The 14,373-nt window shown below is 39.2% G+C and overlaps 1 protein-coding gene across 2 annotated transcripts in view; it reads right to left on the bottom strand.

Moving 5' to 3' along the window:
* The window catches only part of lims1 (LIM and senescent cell antigen-like domains 1), a 64,312-nt gene that overhangs the window by 16,437 nt on the left and 33,502 nt on the right, over nt 1-14,373 (bottom strand). Inside the window, exon 11 of one of the 2 annotated variants that reach the window (XM_088295979.1) lies at nt 9,918-10,155. The exons of the other annotated variant lie outside the window; for it this stretch is intronic. Within the exon in view, the coding sequence (XP_088152105.1) occupies nt 9,933-10,155 (223 nt within the window). The 3' untranslated portion in view covers nt 9,918-9,932. Of the gene's footprint in view, nt 1-9,917; nt 10,156-14,373 lie in introns of those variants that run through there. 2 annotated transcript variants of the gene reach the window in all.

Raw genomic sequence — 14,373 nt, 5'->3', positions numbered from 1 at the left:
CTCTGTAATATTAATAAGCTCATTTTATGGCCCTACTTTGCTTTTAAATATCTTTAACTCTTGTTTGTAAATGCCTTTAAATGTATTTTTAAATATGAGTTCCCTTGTAAATGAAATGCGCTATGTAAATATTGCCGCCATGACTTGCCTTGAAATATTTTTCATTTACAGCAGTCGTATGTTAAACAGCATCTCGCCACCTGCTACTTCCCAAAAGTTGACCTCGGCTACACAACTTTGCATTCTATTTCTATTTCTCTTTTTGCTTTTGTGTTATTTGAACAACAGGTGCTTGCTTTGCCATTTCAAGTCGCTCCTGAAACTCACAAAATGTTTGCCCAAATGTTGTCTCATTGAATTTCAAATGACCACATTTACAATTCTCGTTGTACATATGCTTCAAAAATGGACAATCGGCAAGAAAAAGAAAATGCTGTTTTATATTTTGTGACTAGCCTCTCATCAGAAAAAAATAAATATTTATTTATTGAACACTTTTGGGTCCTTGCTGAAGAATCTTAATGAAAGGCTTCATCGGACACCAGCTTTTCTTACTGTGAGCGTATTGAACAGTGGAATAACACGGTGGTAAAATAAAAACAAGCAGAGACTATCAAACTGGGAAACTGTTAATATATCCAGTTTTCATTCAAATAAGACAAGAAGAGTCCAGGGCAGCAAGGAAAATTCATGCGGCCTCTGACATTAACTATTCGTGTCCTCCATTTACAAACCATGTCGCTGTTTTGAATGTTTTAATTGGCTGCCATGTATTAAAACAATGTCTACCTTGAGACTAAGCACATGTCTTCCTTTTCATATGACTGACTTAGCTAGTTAGAATATGTAATGAGTAAAATGCCACCCCAGTTTTAAGGTTAATTCCATTGTCAGACACAAGGTCAGCTTCAGGGATGGACCCAGAACTAAGCGTCCCTCGAGAAGCTTGATTTTCATAATAGCCCATTCATCAGTTGTAATTTGCAAAGCTAATCTTCCTATTTATTCCTGTGAGGGAGGAAAAATGAACCTGGCCATTTTACACTAATGAACCAAGCCATTTGAATTACAATGCTAGATTGAGAGTTCAAATTAAGGTGGCAGTTCAGGGAACCGGGACCCTTCCATAAAGGCAAAACTCTGTACGTGGTTACTCAGCCCACCACAAAATAATAATACAGCACACTCAAATGTTAATGATTTAAGTTATTGAAATTGATGGTGAGAAATACGAACATTTCATTTAAGCGACTTTAATAAAGTATTCATCATTCAATCCAATGTGACCAATAGAAACTATGTTCCATTTTAATTAGAACCATTCAGATGCCCTTTGAGTCAAAGAGAACTTGGATCAATAGAAGTCCTCCATGCTATAATGAACATGCAAAATGTTTTTACGCCTCGTATGTAACTGTACAGATGCTTGTATGTTTGAAAACAGCAGGACACACAATTTTTAAACCAAAGCTTGACCTTCCATTGTTTTACTGGCATATTTTGTGCTTTAAATAGTGCACACTTATTGCAAAAAGAGATCACAGACGGGCCGAGACGGATCTAAAATGTGCCTCAAAACATATTAAGTGGGTGCATGTAAATCTGCTAATAGCAAATCCAAGAGAAATTGATTTTATTATGCTACATTTGCACCTGGTCCTTAACGATAAACTATAGAAAAGATATTTAACTTCAGGTAGGGCTGCTCGATTTTGAAAAAAATATGAATCACAATTTTTAGTAATAATTTCAATTACAATTTTTTTCAAAAGATTATTTTTTTGGGGAACAACAACAAAATGTTTAAATGTAATCATACTTGTCGTACTAACCGAAATCCTTGTCATGTGAGAATTTGTCGTGATTTACTTGAAACCACAGAAGGTCAGTAAGAAAATACAACAAATCAACAGATTTCTGCAAATTTATTTTTAACGCCTTCAAAGATTTCCATACAAACACAGTTTGACGGTGGTATAGTTGCTCCACCAGCAGTAGTAGTATCCAATTGCTTTACAGGTTGTAGTAGCAAAAAAAAAAAAAAACTAATCAGTCAAAAGATTAAAGTACTTTTCCTTTTCTCCCTATAATAATGTAAATTAATATAATCATTTCAGAAATTAAATTATCAAATAGTGATCATGCAAACGTAAATAAATTGCATTTCATCTTCTCGGAAGGCCATCTCCGAATTGCTAACAAGACGAGATGAGAACACTTTCAGGCTCCATGCAAATACGCCCCCTAGGGGCTGAAAGCAGAATAGGATGACGTCACATTATTGTCTATTACTTGGGAGTTTGTTGCCACATCTTCCCTCAATCATTTTGCATTTGGATGTCCTTGCACAAAAAGACCATTGCAGTATTTCAGAACTGAAAAGCGCTCACCATCACTGCATTTTTTTCCCTCGAAGTTTCAATCCACTTTTTGTTTGTTTTTTTTTATCACAAATGATCAAGCGTTTCTGTTGAAGTCTTTCACGATTATGGTGATTTCGATCATGCTGTTCCATATTTCAGTTTTTTTGTAGCTCAGGCATCCCCGGTGCATTAAATGTTGTAGATAAGCACCATCCTGTCTATAGTGGCCCTGCAGATGGGACATTTTTTTGGTTCTGTCAGCGCCTCATAGCACAGTGTGCACGTGCACACATGACCGCATTCAAGAAAGACGCAGGAGCGCTCATGGCTCAGGCAGATGGTGCATCGAGTCGCGTGCACGCTGCTTCTGTGTGACGTCTGTTCCTCCCGACAATTGCTTTTCTCGTGCTCCTCAAACTCCTGCGCATAATCATATTTCTGCAAAACTTCAATTTTTGCTTTCCATTCCGCAATCGCCGTCTCCATCGCATGCTTTTCTTTTCTAGCCTTTAGAGTGGCTTCGATCCTTTTGCGCTCTGCTTCAAACTCGGCTTCTTCTCTTTCTATTGCCAGCTTCTCATTTAAAGCTGCAGATTTTGCCTGTAATGATGCGCGCTCCAATTCGGCTTTAAGTCTGATTGACGACGTTGAAGACTTCCACTGTGTGCTTCCGCCTTGTGATCCGGTAGCACTTTGACATTTAGCACTTGATCTGGATGATGCAGACTTGATGTCGTCTTTGTCACCATTGTCTGCCTTCCCAGAGCGTTTCCTGACCTCTTTCATCCATTCCTCACATTTCCAGAAGAAATTGTTCATGACTTTATTTTTGGGATAAAACCAACGGATTTGGTTATTCCGAAATTCCTCTTTAGTCATAAACTGTTGCAAACCATTATTCAAGTCGCGAAAGTCTTGTTTCAAAGCAACAAAATCAATACGCGATTTGGTTTTCACCGCGTCGATGTTGGCATCGTCCTCCATTAACTGCTCAATTTGCTTCTCCATGGTCGTAATCTGTGATAGTTTGTTGGTGCGAGCCCGAAAGAGGTCATTCTTCTGCTCTCCTGAAAATGAGAGTGCCACAGTCTTCCTTGTCTTGATCATCTGTGTTTCTCTGTCCTTTTCACTCTGTTTCGCATCCATTAGAAAAGGTTTCCACACCTATTCAGTGAAGATGTCAGGCGCTGACCATCCAAAAGATACTCTAGTTGCACGATGCAATCCAGCCAAACTACATTGTTGAAGAATTAATGCACCGAATCGCCATTTGCCCGCTGCCTGTTAATGAGCCTTAATTAGCTTATTAGCTTATCATAAATAGCACAAGAGCATATGACTTTTTTTTTTTTCTCCCCCGTGTCTCTGCAAAGTGTTCTCCGTCAGTTGCAGCAGGTCGTTGTTAATTCCACAAGTCAGTGAAGTGATTGAAGTATCTTCTTTGTCTTTATCCGTTCATTATGAAACCACAAAAACTCAATATCTTTGAGCAACGTACTGGACATTGTGGCACAAAATCCACATTATATCCATAGAATGTTACAAATGAATGAAATAGTTGCTTCCAAAGGTTTTCACAGAATTCCGCATATTCTCAGAAGAGTGATAATGGGCGTTGCTCCACCAGTTGTCGGAGAAGATACAAAATGCATGAAGTAAAAAAAAAAGAAAAAAGAAAAAAAAAGAAAGAAAATGTCTGAACTAACCTCTTGCTTGCATGATGTACAATGTTCATTTCAATGATGTACATGTGTGAATTAACAGATAAAAGATGATGCATAATGACTTATGATGAGGTATGATGAGGTAAAATGATGTATACAGAGAAAAAAGGCATGACAGCAGAGTGAGGTGGAGAGAGGAAAACGGCATGCTTTGGAGAGAAAGACGTGGTTCTGCTTCCTAATTAAACGCACGACCGTACTTTCGTGGCAATTATTTACAATTTATTCCTACCTGCATAATACAACCATCAACATCAATTATTCAAAGTTAATCACAAAAAAACATAGATGAAATGGATTTTTGATGCTTTGGCTGTAATTACTTTTAGCAGGAGTATTCATTAAGGACTCACACGTGCTGTAACACACGTGCTTTTTTTGTCGTTATTTTCTTAACTTTCATTGTGTATTCAACTGCATGTAGTTTTTTTTTTCATTTATTTTGGAATTTCTGTGTACAGTCTAGTTAATGGCAAATGTTCTCCATGGAAGACAGGAGGAAAGGGATATTGACATCACTACCTCATAACCTGGGTCAGTATCAGTGCTTTGGAGGTTTTTTTAGAATGTGGGAGAAACCCGGAATACCCGAAGAAAATCCGCCGCAATCGAACCCACGACCTGGGTACTGTGAGGCGGACGTGCTAACGTGAATTAAAAATCTATTTAAATATATCCTGATGCTTGTTTTCTCTCCCAAACACGAAATTATTTCAGAGGGAAAAACACATTTAACTTAATTTTGAAATAAAGCACAATATTATAAAAACGTAAAGAGACGTTTGAACTTTTGTGACTGAAAGAAAACACACCAATCTTCCATCAAAATGTCTACTTTCACTTGCCTTGTTTATCTTAAATCGTTCATCACTAAATTTGATTCTCGATAATAATTACTTACTTTTGCTGATGTTGATTTGTACAAAATGAACGCACCAATTATTTTCGGCTGCATGACTTCTCATTGGTCAGCTTTGCTAAAAGCCATCATTTGCATTTTTGTTTAGCAATGCTGTGATCTGGCATAACGCCGCAAAACCGATGTTTTTCCAATCATTCAGATAGAACTCGTCCACCTTGCATATTCCTGTGACAAAATTGCTCTTCAAACCAACCATGCTGATGACAAGCAGTGCACAAGATGTGCAGTCTCTGGCTTATTCTAGGAAGAGGTGACGGATGTAATGAGCAAGCTGCAGTTTGACAGAGCACAGGTCAAATGGAAGGTGTGAGGTACAGGGGGGGGGGTCCAATCGCATGCATTTTGCCGCGAGTGCATTGGGGTGAACATTTTCTCAGAGTCTGCAAAGGCCAAAATTAAGATTTTTATGGGCCGACATGCTGCCTATTAAGGATGACTGATATGCAGCATACAGAGAAGGAAATAGATGATTATTGAAATAATGACTCTAATTACGATATAGCATACAGCTGCTCACTACAGTGAAAAGAGGTTCCATTAAAGCCACGTGTAATGTCTCTGCTTGTCAATGAATACATATTACTCAGGTTAAGTATAGCATTGCCAAAAAGTAGTCCAACATCCTTGAGCAGACAAGTAGATATTGGATCTCAAAAAAGTTGAAAAGTTCAACACGAAAACATGGAAGCCAGCACTAAAAGACCGATGGGACTCAAACTGTCCGAGTGTACATCAGTCATTGCCGTTTCCTCCAAGGCTACTGTGCTCAAGGACAGATTGGCGCCCGTCGACAGCAGGGGCTGCTTCATTTTATCTGCCATTGGTGACAATTCTATACTGCTTGTATACTTCAAAGATGCAACAGAATGTCAGCGTATGAACTCAGAGTAATAATATCACGAATGGCGTTTGCGATGCGGGTCCATTTGTCGCACCTTGAATTTGTTCTGAAAACAGGGAGAATTAATCACGATACTGATTGTAGACTTTAGTTGCATGTCAACAATTTACAGTGCCGGTACGTTCCAAAGACAAACGGTAAATTCGATCTTTTACATTTGCATGAAATGCAATTCTACAACATTTCCAAGTAGTAAACTAGACAAATACACGGCTTGAAAAAGGGAGATGTCATTAATGCACAGATGCCTTGTAAATATTATCGTTTTGCTTCGTATTGCATGCGTGGGTTTACAATGACTGAGAACTGCTTCTCAAATCTTTCAAATAAATCATTAAAAAAAAAACATCAGGATAGCAAGCAATAAAGAAAGGAAATATCTGAAAAGGTTGTGATGCTGATCTTGACTATAAATTTGAAATGCTCATGACCTTTTGGAGATGAAGAGCATCATACATTGATTATGACTACATCCTTGACTGATCCTGTTAGCGATGGAAATAATCAATAAATTAAACTGCTATGCTTCACGTGTTGTTTCTCTCATTAGAGAGATATGCTCGACATGTACTCAGATGCGGGTATTTATAAATATGAAACTTCAATGGCAATGCTCATTTACACACACACACACACACAAAAAGAGAAAATTGTTGTATTCGACATTTGCTCAACCAAAGGTTAAATTAAATGTCAGCGCAGGCTCTGCAGTTTTATTCTTCATGTTGTGCCATTTGTGGCATCCTGTGGAAAACAGCATCAAATCTTTCTTCAACCAAGTTTTAAAAGTGGACAGAGAGGGGGCTTGCCTAACATTCAATGGGAGATCATTCCAAAGGGTAGGACCGGCAACAGAAAAGGCTCGATTCCCCCGAGGTTGGATTTTAGCATTTTGCCTCTCTTAATACCTGACTTTGGGTAGAGTTTGCATGTCCTCCCCATGCCTGTGTCGACCGGATTCCTTCCACAAGTTTTCATTTCCAGTCGGCTTCATTGACCACAGTGCTGGCACAAGACCTGGACTCAGTCCTTGAGAGCTACGTGATTTCTGTCCACAGTTCTTCAGGGATTTGTTAATTGCAGAGAACAAATGTCGCTGTACCTCGTACGTGCTCCTAGTAAAGTAGTTTATCTCCAACGTGGAATGGACAGATCAGAACAGGACCCCCACCACTCCCACTTACCCGTTCACACTTTTTGATGACAAATGAAATGGGCAGGCTTCCAACAAGAGTTTGATTTGATCTTTTCTTTTTGTACATACAAGAGCGTTATTGTTGACCAATAACACAAGAAATATAAATTGAGCATTTTTCCAAAAGATGTCTCCGTGGCCCTGCTAACGCTAGTGACATTATCAGCTCCTTAATCGATCAAACTTAAACTCTCAAAATCAGTCTGCCGCCATCATTGACCAGAATCCACTTTGACATCACAAAGGCACTTCCTACGCTTGCTTGCCCAGACGACGCTATTGATCCTGACAAACAACTCGTCCAGGATATCTGGTAGTCATTCAACAAGTCTCCTCTCATCTTATACACCTCCAAATTTCCTCTGTCAACACTTTCCTCCTTGGTGCGGCGACAAGAGCACTCACCTGAGTTTACATTCAATGAGCGGCGCCATAACAACTCACTAAGTGTTTGTTCAAGCAGAAGGTAGGTGCAAGCGAGGGAGTGAGAGAGGATGATAAATCACCAACGAGGACCGTGTGAAGCTGACAGTATTACATCCTTGGACTGTTCCTCACCAGGCAAGGTTAGGCTGTCTGTCGGGTGGGCTGTGGCTCCCTCCGAGCCTCCAGGAAAGGAAAAATTAGGCAATTACAGGCAAATAAATCTTATATCCCTTGACAGCAGCTTTCAGACTCCTAGTGTAAAATGGCATTAGGATTCAGATGGAGTGTCTTAGTGCACCTGGACTTGGGAATACATGATGTACTGCACACACAATGAAGCTTTCATTCTTGATCCAAAGTTATTGGATTAGAATTCTTCTCCTACGAACATTTACACTATTTGCCAGAATCTTGGGGTGTCTAAAAACTGAGTCTCTCATGTACGTGTCACTCTGCCATGCGGTATGTTACCATAGCAACGCTAACAACCGTGATTAGTGGCGGTTAACTAGCCTAACTTCAAAATAAAACAGTCATGATTTCAACTTCAATACAAAAAAAATTGATTTACTTCCGAGTCGTTCTGAGGCATTTTGTCAAACAAAACGTTCAGACGGATACACTGTTCTGCTCTTTAATGACGACGATCTTATTCATCAGTAGATGCCAGACGTCTTTGGAAATGATCTGGTTTTCTGTCTGCATTGGCGTTGAATTGCATCAGAGAGGAGGACCAGTTGATATTCACCGCATGGAAGCACACCTCGGTGTCCTGACTTTACCAGCAGACGAGACAAGACTGGCAATACAGATACGTTAATGATAGTGAAACAGAGGTATGGTTAGTATTCATGAGGAGACACACCTCAACGCTGCTGCTGCTGCTGCTGCTGCTGCAGCGGTAGAGGGACATGGCGGTCCAAACACAGGAGCTTGAGGAAAATGCACGGGGGTAGTTTATAATGTTTTGCTGCTATAAACATTCTGCCCTTGGCTCTTCCCAAGCAGACGGACCATGGAGAATTTTACAATAGCCATAAAGCATGTTCATCTTCTCCCTCTCCTCTCGCTTCCCCTTCAGTCATAACATACAGAAAAACACACAAACACCCACACACACATGCATGTTATATTTCACCAGCATTGAAATGAAGGACGTGAACAAGAGTACTATCGGTAAACAGTCGTCCACCTTGCACCTCCCTGAAGAAGGAACGTTCTGGCTGGACTTGCATGCTTCTGGATGCCCGAATAAATAATGTATTTTATCCATCCCTTATATGTTACATCCATGCTATTAGGGAGAACATTTGATTAAGGCTTGAGCACTGGAAATCCGATTTCTCTGCAGGGAGGCCATTAAATCGTTGTATTGACGAGTTATTATGATTTTTTTCTTTTTTTCTCTTCTTCTAAAAATCAAAGTGTTAAAAAAAAAGTGTTAAAGAAATAAATAAATAAATACATTTGGAATCTTATAAAAGAGTGGACAGTAACAGGTGACCGACCGAGCGTCCTTGAAGGAGAAAGAGGCAGCAGTTATGTGTAACGACAACCTTGTAAGTTTGGCCAGCACCCATAGTAAACACGGAAAACATTTTCTCCAACTTTAAAATCAATAAAAGACCCCAAATTTAGTTTATAGACTGTACGTCATCAGAAACCCTGTGCAATCAATCCGGTTTGTGGCACAAGCTGTTTTGTAATCACAGGTATGTGTGGTGCTTGGTCTTGTCCTGAATTGTGGCTTGACGATAATAAGTCAGTTGTGCGCCTATGAGAATGAATGAGCATGACAGAAAAAAAAAAATCTATCCTACAATAGAATACATTTATTTCAACTGTTTCTGTAAAATATTAAATTATTGATTGATTAAAGTCTCTGAGCCTTGGGGGACGAAGCAAGGACATTCTATTCTGTGCAGTTAAGAAACCCCAGGCTACTGTAGAAGACCGAGATATCACAAAGACACTGCAGGTCAGAGAAAATCATGTTACTTGGAGCTCGTGCAAACCAAATTGAACTATAGAATTGATGATTAAACATATTGTACATTACTTCCCATTCATCTTAAAAAGCCTTTAAATCTACCGTCAGTCGGTGTCCTTGTGTTTGATTGTCCTCTCCCCCTCCGCCACTACACGTCCATCTGTCAGGCCTTGGACGACTTTGTCATTGTCAGAATTGGGCAGTGTACCCTTAAAACCTGCTGCGCTTCAGAGATACGAGCTGAGCAACATCATCAGACAGCACTTAATCTTAAATAGATTTACTTGGTTGTGTGTTTTGTCTTCGATACCTTTCATGTTTTTCAACTCGTGTTTTGTTCGACGACATAGTAGAAATTTCATCTATTTAGCTTATAAAGACAACAAATGGTTGGCCAAACCCGGTCCAGTTTTATCTTTGGCTCTTTTTTTCCCAACAAGCTTTGAGCCACGATGATCCGAAGAAACACACATACACACGCGACCGGTCGGTTTCAATGCCTAGGGGAAAATAAATAACTGCCAGTGTCTGGGTCCACCTCCCTAACAGCGGTATTGCATCCTGCCCCCTTTGGTGATGACTGCCACAAGGTTTAATCATAGCGGGAACAGGTGCTGGCAAAATGATACCCAACCTAAAAAAAAAAAAACACATGCAATCATTTTCAATGCATGACAAATGTCCACTATGTGAAATATTTGAAAATATAAATCAGAGTTTGAGGGAAGCTTAGACACTGCTGTGATAAGTCCACTTTAGTTTAATTCAGGTCTTTTATGGATTAGCTATACTCAAAAGCAATTGTGCCTTTTGAACATTGTCTTTCTACTTTACATTTTTAGTGCCTCATTTTTGATGGGCAATTACTTGTTCGTGTTGAGTATTTACTCAAGAAAGCATATTTATTCGCTGAAATTACCTAAGGTGTCCTTAAATTGTCTTATAGTACAACTCCACTACCAGTGTGAAAATATACTATTTAAAAAAACAAAAAAACAAACTGATATTAGTGGAAATTGTCACCTCACGGTGTCAAGTATTGAATAGCTGTCAGGTGAGGATGTATAAATGTTAATTCAATGATAAAATGATCTGGAGCCGTATTGAGTGTCACAGCAGTAGATGTCGACATCAGAATGCAGATTGAAAATCAAAATAATTATATGCTCTTCATGACAAAATGTTAGCCTCGGTGGGAGAGCAATCTGCTGTCGTTTCAACCATCCATACTAATTTGTCGTATCAGCGACATCATTATTGGCTGTATTACACTAAACGTTGTCTTTTCCATTCATCTACTGATATGAACAACGTCAGAACATGAGGGCGAACGTAGGTGTTAGGTTTAGGCTTCGGTAAACTCTTTGCGTTTACTTCAAATTCAACCCTTCATTTCTTATGCATTTCATCTTATAATATCTCTTCTTCTTTGTAGATAAATTGCTGTTAAAGCTAAATAGTCCTGCTTGGTTGGACAATCATTACAAAAATGTTTGTGTTACGTTATTGTGTGATCAAATAACGAGAGAGAGAGAGAGGTTGACTTGCTTGTTATGTTTACTATGACGACTCTTATTTTCCTTACAACACCAAATTCCTGAAACAAGCCCTCTGATTGGCTGAGATATCAACATTAACTCTGATTGGTTACATTTACCTTTACACAACAGTTTGCTACGATGCAAAACTGCAAATTTCTCCATTGTGGGCTGAATACCTTAAGGGTTCTGTCTTAAGGTGGGCAGTTCCTATTTTATTACCAGTGCAACGTGTAGTGCATTTAAAAAAAAATACAATGTTTCCTTAGGGGTGTAACAAAATCTCATTTAAATCGTAAAATCGGTTTTGCATTTCACCCAAATGGAATTGTTTAAATTGTCCTGTGGTTGAATCGAGTATTGTCTCGTGTATCGAGACTAACTCACCAATACTGTAGTTTTATAGTGTTTTTCTTTTGGTTAGAAAATTTCTATTTGGAATTGTACAACAAGTCACTGATGGTTTGGTGGCACACTTGTTTGCTTTCTATACATGCAGTACGTGTTCAGTTCCCAATAAATTATTTTTCCTGAAGTCAGCTATGATCGCCTTCATGCGACCTTAATCATGACAAGCAGGAAAGAATATGGAATATCGTACTGCAAAAAGTACACGCCCTAAAAAAGTGCAAAGGCTAGTGATAAAGGTCTAAGCCAGGGGTCTTCAACCCTGTTCCTCGAGGGCCGGTGTCCTACCCGTTTTCCATCTCTCACTGGTGCAACACACCTGAACGATCGTTATCTAGCTTTTGTAGTCCTTGCTGATTAACTGATCATTTGAATCAGCTGTGTTGCAGCAGAGAGAGATGGAAAACCTGCAGGACACCGGCCCTCGAGGAACAGGATTGAGGACCCCTGGTCTAAGCAAACAAATACATGAACAGACTTTTCAACATAATGGAAAACTCAAACAGTTGTTTAAGAATTATTCCTGACTTATACAGACACTCAAAACCTTGAACACAAACTATCAAAAACATGAATACGATTATTAAAAAGAATTATCACCAGGCTTTTTCAAGCCATGCCTTTCAAGGAAATAAGAAAAAGCAAATTGAAAGGCTAACACCTGTTTAGCCTAGGGTGCTCCCACATGAACCCTTTTGGACTTCCTTCAGATGTTCAACCGTAGTTTTGTTGGCGATTTTACCCACGGCATCACACAGACATCGCTGCCACAGTTCGGCCAGTTGCCATTATGGAACGCGTTTGTAGCTGCTTCTGAGGTTTGATCTATATCAGTTGCTTTCTAGCGATATCCCACTCTTTGAAGCCTTCTCGCTCTGGCGCTGTTTTGTCCACTGCGGTGGTTAGGCTGTGTAGAAATACCAATTAAATTTCTGGACAAGGGTTCATCCCAGTTCTCTGCGAGTGATCAGAATCACTATGTATTTAATATTTCAGCAATGCATGGAATGCGTGAGCCTCATTCTTTGAATGTTTCTGCGACCAAAAAGTGAAAATACCAATCCGTGGGTTAAGAAAAAGAAAAGGAACATTAAATGAGAGTTATGCAAGAGCCTTGAGGAAATAATTAGTGGAATTATTCAACACTCAAATTGCAAACTCTGCGACTGCAGTGTGAAGCTTAACTTACGGAAATATAAATCATGTAAGGCACAGATGCACGTAAAACAATATTTTATCAACACAAAAGAGGTGCCAAAGTCATTATACTTTGTTTATTTAAAGCGGGAATGCCTGTATAACAAATGTCGCATTTAGAACATGGATAAAAGTAGCTTTGTACCAGTTCCGCAGTAGCAACGTAGTCTTCCGAAGGCAAAAATGAAACAAGCACCTTAAACGAATAACTAGTGATGGGTAAACGAAGCTTCAAATCTGCTTCATGAACCAGTTGTCGTATTTTTGGACTCCTCTAGATGGCACTCTGTGTTCAACATTCATCTGAAAGCACAATGAATTGCCATTTTTTTAAACCCTTTATTTAAACCATCACTGCCATCTAGAGGACTCAAAAATACAGCAGTAGGTTCGTTATGTTCGCTGCTTACTGAAGAAAATATAATTTGAGGAAAAGAATATGACTATTTTTATCAATGACCAATGATCAGATCAATGTTTAGCATAAAGCGTTTCAGTCTTGGAAAAAGAGAACCCAAGCCGGGATACTGTCCAGTTTGGCTGGAAGGTTGTTGCATCTTTGAGAACGTGCTACAGTTCTTTTCCAGATCCATCTGTCTTTTCATGTAATCCAGGCTGTTGAGATCAAGGCTCTGTGGGCTTCGTACCATCTGGTGCAGACATGCTTGTCCTTCTCATAGCCCAAGCTCATTCTTGGTGAGGCTAGCGGGCTACAGGTTTGGAATCCTTGTGGTGAAGCAGGATGCATTTCACATCTGATGGTAGCCAGATGGATTTTTTTTGGGTGTTGAGCAAAAAAAAAAAAAAAAAACAGTTTGACCAGGTCTCCAATTTAACGTTTCTTTTGAAACAATGATTTTGGTGGTCTATTTTGGGTTAACGTTTCTGTTATTTGGTGGCTTTTTGAGTCTCGCAAAGTATCATGACTGGGGACGAGATACGGCTTAATCACTTCGAGCCAGAGTCCAAAAAAAAAAGCATCCACGGAAGAAAGCAAGAAATTCCGTCGCAGTCCTTTGCTTCTGACAGACATCCAACAATGACATTAACAAAATGGCTGACGGGAAGAAGCTAGGCGTAAATATTGTTTTAGATAAACCTTGAAGCAAGCGCCGGAACTTTTCTGAACAAATGTCAATTATTCGTCGGTTTAATTAAATTGGGCTCATTACTTTTTGATTGCCCGTCATATTTTGAGGACATTCAAATAAGACATTCTCAGTCTGTTTGTTTTTCCAATGGATGTGGATCTTTTAAAGTCATCACAGCAAAATTAATTCAATGCTAATTGTATGCAGTTCTTTGGTGCTAGTTGGAGTCCTTTGATTGATGACAGATGACAGCGTCTGCCGGGCAGTTTTTCCTTAATTTCTCTCAAAGAATGATGAAAGTACTGTAGTCTGTTTGCAAAGTCGCTACAATGTGCAGGTATTTGAGTTTGTGCAATTTAAATGATTATAATAACAGTGTCTTTGCAAAGGCAATTGTGTTCAAATGATAATTTTGTATTTCTTTCAGAGTCATAGTCATTCCTTTGTTAATATTCATCAGAGTTAAGCACATAAGTCATGTAACGTGTTCTACAAATGCTTGCAACTATCAATAATGATTGAGTTATTTGAGTTAGTTATTGGAGTAACGGTGCTTGGCACATTTATTAGACTATCTCGGCCAGGTGTGGGCAAACTTTTTGATTGGTGGGCCACAAT

The sequence above is a fragment of the Idiotropiscis lumnitzeri genome, chromosome 5, assembly GCF_059441095.1.
Source record: "Idiotropiscis lumnitzeri isolate Australia: NSW breed Sydney's pygmy pipehorse chromosome 5, RoL_Ilum_1.0, whole genome shotgun sequence".
In the NCBI taxonomy this organism is placed as follows: Eukaryota; Metazoa; Chordata; class Actinopteri; order Syngnathiformes; family Syngnathidae; genus Idiotropiscis; species Idiotropiscis lumnitzeri.
The sequence above is the reverse complement of the archived record's forward strand: the minus strand, read 5'-3'. Positions and strand labels throughout refer to the sequence as shown.